This window comes from Callithrix jacchus, chromosome 5 (assembly GCF_049354715.1).
Source record: "Callithrix jacchus isolate 240 chromosome 5, calJac240_pri, whole genome shotgun sequence".
In the NCBI taxonomy this organism is placed as follows: domain Eukaryota; kingdom Metazoa; phylum Chordata; class Mammalia; order Primates; family Cebidae; genus Callithrix; species Callithrix jacchus.
Genome location: NC_133506.1, coordinates 108,206,461 through 108,214,887, shown reverse-complemented (window position 1 = coordinate 108,214,887; position 8,427 = coordinate 108,206,461). Strand labels below are relative to the sequence as shown.

Sequence of the window (8,427 nt, the reverse complement as noted above, 5' to 3'; positions counted from 1 at the left end):
CTATGATGTTTAGTAGGTTGTAGATAGTAAGTGCATTTTCAAATTACCATATTTTCTACTTACAATGGGTTTATTGGGAGGTAACCCCATTGTAAGTGGAGGAGTATCTGTAGTGCCTGGCACAGAGCAGCTACTCAATAAATATGACTCTTGTCCATCTTGTTCAAACCTCAGGTCAGGTTTCAATGACTTCCTTTCACTTTCCCTTCTAAGATTATTTTTGCTTGCTGGTAGGTTTGCTATCATTTTTAACATCTAACCTACCTTAAAAAAGTATGTGAATGGGGGTGCCAGGTAAAAGAAAACCATTTACTTTGAAACATAAACAAAGGGCAATTAATAATTTATGAGTTAGTTGCTTCTCAAGCTTTTAGCAGGCATGGAATCATTCCACAGGTCATGATTTCAGTTTGGTCTGTGTTCCTAAGGGGCGAAGGTCATCGGAGGGCTTTGGATCCCAAACTCACCTGGCTCAGAGGTTCAAACAGCCTTTGTCCATCAACCCGATTTATACAGCATCCTGGGCCTGAAAACCTTTTGTGCTGGCTTCAAGTGAATATAATTCACTGGGTCAAAAGCAGGCTGGTCCAAGACGCCGCAGGATGGTCAAAAAACGTTGGCTGTGTTCAGGAACCGCAGCCTAGCTGTTTCTTACATTGATTTATGAGCTATTTCCATGAAACCGAAAAAGATTGGTCCACCTGGCAGCTGGCTGGCTGGCAACTGGAGGCCTTTCTGTCCTGGCTGAGGGCCCTGGCACCTTGGTGGCCTTTGGGAAGCAGTATCTCATCAGGCTTCTTTCTCTCGGAGGGAGGGGGTGGTGGTGGCGGCCGGCCTGGCCCGCGGGGCTGGGCTCTCCGCGCGGTGCAGAGACGTCTCCACCCGCAGGGTCCCTGACGTGGCGGGAGGTCGTTTCCGTGCGCCGCGAGGAGGCTTCCACGTGCCAGGAGGACTCCTTGAGGACGCCAGGGAGCCACTTTCCCGACGGGGAGAGGGAAGACCCCTCGCTGCGGCCCCGTGAGGTCTCCACCCATCCGGGCGGACCGTAGACGTCTCCGCGTAGCGGGAGATCCGCACCGGGGCGAAGACTGCTTGCCCCCTGGGCTGAGGCCATTCTGCCAGGCGTGAGGGGGGCCAGGGAGGCCTCTGGGCACCCCACATACCAACCGTCACCGCAGGCAGAAGAGAGAAAAACTACTGTACTACCACAGGGGGGAGAGCCACAACACGATGATGTGGAAGCATCATTGTCCTTCGAAGGCTAAAACACTAGGCTTCTGCCCCTCGGGCGCTCCCACGGCCCTGTCCCCGCCCCCTCGCCGTTCGGTAGCCAGCGGGGATGGAGCGGCCCGGGGATGGGCGGAGCCTCCCGGCCGCATATCCCACAATGCCCCGGGACCGGAAGAGGGAGCTGTGGTTTTTGGAACTTCCCTCGCCACTCTGGGCGTTTGCTCTGTCGGGCTGGTGGCGGGTTGGTGTGTGTTTGTTATGGCCGCCGCCGTCGCTATGGAGACAGGTGAGTAGCTCTCTGAGCCTGGAGTCTTCTCAGATGGAACGCTCCTAGGCCCAGACCTCTTCCCCGGGGCTTCCTTTCAGGCCTCACTCTGCAGGGTTCGTATTTGGACAGGGCGGAGAGAAGGCCCTTGTGGCGTCTAGAAAGGCTAAGGTACTTTTCGCAGTTCTCCTAATTTGGTTTGTGCCACATCTTTGCTATTCAAAAACCACCAGCTCGCCAGGGTGGGCGAGATTAAGAGAGGACTTGTGTGTTAAACCGTGTCCTCCTTGATTGGTTTTCTGCTTCTCACGAGCTTGCGTATTTGAAATACCGTCGCTAGACTTGTGTATCATTGTGCTGTTGCTGCTTCTCAGATATGCATAAACTCCACGATCTTTTAGGCTCTCTGCAGTCTCTTTTTCGGCTTGCATCCTAAGTTTTTCTTAAAGGATTCAGCGCGTAGCTTTTGCGAAACGTAATCACTGTTAACAATTGTTACAATGCATTATTAAAATAGGGGAAGCACAGTTATTACAGCTTACCTAAGTGATCACTTAAAATTCCTGCAAAGTGGTCCACGAGTTGGTAGGAATTCTGCTCTGTTTGTGTGGCTGTTTTCTTTGATGATTTCTCTTTAACTTTAGAGAAACTTCTAACTTAATCCTTTTAATCAAGGCTCCGCTTTTCTTAGATTTCGAAGAAAGGTTTATCTCCACCCACTCCCAGTTTAGGAAGACCATCTCGATATTAGTCAGGTTTCTTTATTCTTTCCTTACCACAAATCAGTATTATATACAGTGACCTTTATTTTCGATGATTTTTGCTGTCTTGTCTCCTAGATGATGCTGGAAATCGACTTCGGTTTCAATTGGAGTTGGAATTTGTGCAATGTTTAGCCAACCCAAATTACCTTAATTGTAAGTTTTTAAGCACCTCATTAAATTGAGTAGCTGTTAATTTCTGACAGAAGAGTTGCAATTCAAAATAGTATCTGCTTGTACACATTCTCAATGAAATGAAATTACACTTAGCTGGTGTATAGATGTAATTGTGTACATTGGGACTTGTATTTTGAATCCGATGTGTGTTGGTGGTGGGAGTGTTATGTAAATAGATCCTTTATATTAGGGGTAACAAATCATAGTTTAAGAATTGGTTTGACCTACAGATTTTCTTTTTTTTTTTTTTTTAATGCTTTTCAGTTCTTGCCCAAAGAGGTTACTTCAAAGACAAAGCTTTTGTTAATTATCTTAAATACTTGCTTTACTGGAAAGACCCAGAATATGCCAAGTATCTAAAGTAAGTTTAATTTTTATAATCCTAAGCATGTGTATACTTTATTATATAATAGATTTCTTAGTTTCACATTGGCAAAAATGTATTTTGAATCTCTCCACTTCTTTCAGTTGTCACCTTAATACAAGACACCCTCATCTCTAACTTGTATCACTGCAGTAATCTATTGCCTGGTTATCTCTGCTTCCACTTTTACCTTCCTGCTCCCCTCCCGCTCCCTGCAAACCAAACAAAGCAAAACAGCTTTCTACACAGAAGCCTGCTTAATCACTTAAAAATATAAATCAGAACACTTTACTTTTTTGCCTAGAATCTTTCAATGGCTTTGCATTTCCATGCGAAATAAAATCCAGTCTCTCTTTTTTGGGCCAAACCCCTCTATGATCTGGCTCTGCTTTGTCTGACCTTGTCTTTTACCGACCTCCCCATCTCCCCAGGTTTCTGATCTCAAAGAACTCACAATCTGTAAATGTTGTTTAACATTACGTAATTTCAGCCATGGGCTGAAATTAAGAACACAAAAAGAGAGTATCTGTAAGGAAGGTGTTTGGGGTTGTTGGGAGGAGTCTTACCTGAATCTTAGAACTGCTATCTTTTCTTTAAGTCCTGTTCTGTGTCAAGAACAGTGCTAAATACTTCACATGCATTTACTCATTTATGTGTATATATATGTTTACCATTCAGGTTGTTCAGCAGACACTTTCCTGTTAAAGCTTACTAAGTTGCAAGAAGTGTATTATAACCAGAAAGCAATTCCCTTTTAATGGTAAAAAAAAACAAAAAACTACACCTTGAACTCACACCTCTGCTTTGTTTTAAGCAGGTAGTCAGAAAGCAGTAGTGAACTTTTTTTTTTAAGACAAAAATTTGAGAGGAAATGTTTCAAATTTGTCTTGAAGTCACTTTTCTGTATGCAGTAACAGTTGACTCATGAAGCATATACATCTTGTGTTGCCTGCAGGACCGTTTGTATCTTTTCTGGCTTTTTATCCATTTAATAATCCAAAGAAAAGACTTTTAAAAAAGTATATTTCAACAAATGTTGTATGTATGTAGATTTACAGACTCTGTGTTGGAAGCCTTAGCCATCCGTAAGTTTAATTTTATCCATAGTGTTGCTGAGAGATGGTCATCTACACTCCGTTTGGAAGTTTCCATTGATCCCATGTGACTCTGTCAAGGACAGCTGATTCGATTGTTAGCCAGAAGTTATAAAGTTCTTCCTTATATTGTGATATAATATACTTCCTTGTAGCTTCAATCTGTCCCTGGATTAAGCTAGAACCATTCTATACCCTCTTGGGGACAACAGCCTTTTAGATATTTACATTCAAGAGAGATTGCAAATTAGCCCATTTTGGGCATTTTATTTAGTCTGCCCAAGATTTTAGTTTTTTTTTTTAATGCTTGCCAATATTTAAAGATCAGAAAGTTTTATTTAATAAATGCAGATTTCCAGCAACTCTTTAAAATCTGGAAGATTTAGCAACCATAGATCTTAATTCTTCCAATCAACAACTGGCTGATGCTGAGAGCAGCTGCCACTACTAGCTGCTTTCCACCTGGTGGAAGAGACTTTCTACCACTTGGCTTGGTTCATTGCTAACCAGTAGCTGCCACTATAACACCTCTCTTATGTCTCTTTTTCTCAACTCCCTTCAGCCATTGTGCCATGGTGCCCAGACTTCTCATGAATTCAGGTTCCCTCCTTTGGATATTTGGCAGTTGTACCTTATGCAGTTCAGCCAAGAACTAAACACAGGCCTTCAGATGTGGTCAGAGTACAGTGGGTCAGAGGTTCTTTCTTTTCTTTATGTGGACATACACCTCTATTAATTAAACTTAACGTTTATATTACTCTTGGGGTGGGGTGGGGAGAGGATCACATTGTTGACTTGCTGGGTGCATTAATGTCAACTGAAATCCTTCAGTTCTTACTTTCATCAATGCTGTTGGGTTCTCCCTATCTTGTTTATTTTTTAAAACACCAAATGCAGAACTTTCCTTTTCTACTGCTTCTGTTTCATCTTGTTGACTTGTAGCCTATCCAGAGTATGATTCTTTATTGTCGTCTAATACATTCTGATATAAACGCTGCCTGTCTAAATTCTAGTTATTGACCAAATGCTATTTGAGACTTGGTTGTCACATTATTTTACAGCTGAAGAAGCTAGCTGAACTTTAGAGAGGTTAAGTACCTTGTTAAAGGCTACCAGGCTGGACCTTAAATCCTGGTCCTTTTAACTACTGGTGCTGTCATGAAAGGGAATTAGCCAGGGCAGGTGTGAATAGAGCATTCTAGCATAAGCAGCCAGCAATTAGAGCAATTGTGTACTTTTAGTGTGTAGATAGCAAACCTTTACTGCCTTGGAAGTTACTCTCTTCGAAGCATGGTACTAAGCCCTCTATTCAGTGTGGTGTTCAGATCAGTAGCATTGGTTGCATTTGGGAGATTTTTAGAAATGCAGAGCTCATGCCCCACTGCAGACCTAAGGAGTCAGTCTGCATTTTAAGAAGTGATTCATACACACATTAAAGTTTGAGAAGCATTGCTCTAGCATCCTATTTTCCAAACTAGTCATTTGCATATCACTTCTACAACTTTGGCTTTATCTGCATACTTCCTATATTTCAATGTATTTTGTCTCTTTTAAATGCTTTTATATATTTTCAACTTGAAATAATTTTACTTACAAAATACCTGAAAAAATAATAAAGAGAATTCTTGTATTTTCTTCATCCAGATATTCCAGATGTTTAACAATACAATCAGCAAAAATCAGAACATTAATATGAATTTATTACCTAATCTACAGAGGTCAGATTTTGCCAGTTGTCCAGCTGGTGTGCTGTATGCAGTACAGGATCCAGTCTAGGCCTGCATGTTGCATTTATTGTCATGTTTTCTTAGTCTCCTTTAATCTCAGTGGTCTTTTCTTTGCCATGACTATGACAGAAATGATTTTGTATCTGTCATATATCTACAGTCACATGAAGTCTATTTGTTCCACAACTGGTGATATTAATTTTGATAACTTGGTTGAGGGTGGTACCTTCTAGGTTTCTCCATATCAAGTTACTATTTTTCCTTGTATATTTAAAATGTATCTTATGGGGAAATCCTTTGAGACTATGTAAATATATTACATATATTTTTGCCCATTAATTTTAGCATCATTTGAAGATACTTGCTTTTGAGGAAACAGTTTTCATTGTGATTTTCTAAATCTTTCATTCTCCATTTATTAGTTTGGAATTCGATTGTAGGGAAGTACTTTTTCTTGTTTTTTATTTATTCTTTTATTAAAGAAATTTGCATCCATTTAGTATGGACTTTTGGATTCTTATTTTTATTCTGTGAATTTTAATTATGTATTTTCAAGCTCTGAGTATTCCAGATTTGGCCATTAGGAGTCCCTTCAAGTTGGCTCCTGAATACTTTTGATCCTCCCAAGAATTTTTAGCACTTTTTCTTCTAGCATTACGTAATGTTCCAGGCTCATCTTGTCCTTTCCCTGTCTTATCCCTGAATCAGACTTTTCTCCAAGGAAACCTGCTCCTTGGAAACGGGGCACTGTGTGTTCATTAGTACCACAGTGTCATTGCTTCTAGGCCCTCTCAGTACACAAAGCTCAAGAACTCTATATATGTATGTATGTGTATACATGCACACACATATATATCTGTCTATGTCTCTATATATTAAAAGCCCTAAGTACATGTTGTTTTCAATACCAGCTCGGTAACACAGGGTTCGTTCTAGCCTTTTTCCTTTACTTGTCTATAAGTCCTTTTCTGGTAGCCAGAAATTTGGCTCTCCATATCCACAGTATATTTACTTGTCCAATCCTAGAGTATACCTAATTTCAGAATTGGTATACCCCTGTGGACAAGAGTACAACGTATATGCATAGTCCTCTTTCAAACTGAAATTGTGTTTTTATCACTATTGATGGAAAAACCAGTAACTATCAATTAAACACATAATTACTAAAATATGTTCATGTTCTTCACCTTGGAAAGCACTAGAAGGGAATAGCATGGTTTGTCCCTAAATTTTCACTCTGCTTACCAGTTACTGTGTTCTGTAGTCTTGAGCAAGTTAATTTAATCTTTCTGAACTTAAACCTTCTCACTTGAAAATTTTGCTGAACACTGACTTTTGATGACTATGCAGGGGAAAAACCCTATGCTACTAGAGTGTACTAAGTTAATGTTATAGAAATGGTAGGCTACAAGATCATTTTTAAGAGAATAACTGAATTAGACCTTGGCATTATTTACTACTTAAATTATGTTGTTCATTCACTTATAAACTTAAACCCAGGTACCCTCAGTGTTTACACATGTTAGAGCTGCTCCAGTATGAACACTTCCGAAAGGAGCTGGTGAATGCCCAGTGTGCGAAATTTATTGATGAACAGCAGATTCTACACTGGCAGCACTATTCCCGGAAGCGGATGCGCCTTCAGCAAGCCTTGGCAGAGCAGCAACAGCAAAATAACACATCGGGGAAATGAAAAACTGGATACAGACGAGGCTCTGAAGATATATATATATATATATATATATAAAAAATGTATTTCTTATGTACAGTGAAGACAAAAAAAATGAAAACTCTTCCTATCTAGCTTTATTATGGTAGCATCTAGAACTGTTAGTATGCTTTTTAATCAAACTAACTTTTTATTGTTAATAGACTATCACTGTTAAACCTGAAGTGTTCTACTTTGATTTCCATATGGATTTTAAGGTGTTTCTTTTTTAAGCATTTAGTATAATCAGCTGATTAATAATGGAAAAGTTAGGTGCTTTAGACCAAATAAAGAAGGCATTGGGGCATGGGGTAGGGGTGGGTCACTAAGTATACTGAATTCTAAGGCTAGCTCTTCCTGACATATAGTAGGGCAAGGCCATCTCCTGGAACCTGTTTCTCAGATCAACTACTCTACCACTCTTACCTATGTAGTGAGAGTAGCGGAGTCAGTGACTTGTTTAAATCACCAGGAAGGAACTACATAAAGGTTCTTAAATTCTGCAGGAAAGGAAATACCTGTATACATGTTTTGCAGGGTGGCTTTAAGAATCACTGTGACCTCGCTTGACCTAATCACGGCACAACAACTAGTGGTTAATTACTAATTGGTCTCTTGACTTTAGAACAAAGATGAGGAGCCTCAAATACTTGTGCTCACTTGGGAAAGCGAACACTGAATTGGGGGGGTACCACAAACCAGGTGCTATGTTAAGTGCTTCCTTGAATTCTCAGAACCTTGTTTATAAAAGACAAAACTGTGGTTTGGATAGGGTGACTAACTTAACTTGCCTATGGTTACACAGCTAGTAAGTGGTAGAATCAGTGTGACTGACTCCCAGGTTGGAGTTCTTCCCACCACTAGGTGATATAGTCTCTCTAGCCCCTCTCTGCCACCTGCCTCATCCCAAGTAAAGCATGTTGAGTTAGCTGTAAAACGAACTGCCTCTAGTGCTCAGGAGTCTGTTTTTTAATAAATGAAACAAAACTGCCTTAATTAAACAGGCTGGATTAGAGGTACTGTGCTTCCCTTCAGTGGTGAGGTTAGGTTCTACAATCCAAAATCAAAGAAGGGGTTTCAGAAATACCAGTTGCTTTGCAG

General features: G+C 40.6%; 1 protein-coding gene and 1 pseudogene across 1 annotated transcript; one reads left to right on the top strand and one right to left on the bottom strand.

Annotated features, from left to right (window-relative positions):
• Positions 1 to 636: 636 nt before the first annotated feature.
• Positions 637 to 1,304, bottom strand: LOC144582661 (uncharacterized protein C17orf100 pseudogene; annotated as a pseudogene).
• Positions 1,305 to 1,406: 102 nt separating this feature from the next.
• Positions 1,407 to 7,505, top strand: MED31 (mediator complex subunit 31). Its single transcript, XM_002748313.7, has 4 exons — positions 1,407 to 1,516; positions 2,335 to 2,412; positions 2,698 to 2,794; positions 7,119 to 7,505. Exons 1-4 carry the CDS (start codon positions 1,489 to 1,491, stop codon positions 7,309 to 7,311), a joined length of 396 nt encoding a protein of 131 aa, XP_002748359.4. The 5' UTR covers positions 1,407 to 1,488; the 3' UTR covers positions 7,312 to 7,505.
• Positions 7,506 to 8,427: the final 922 nt, after the last annotated feature.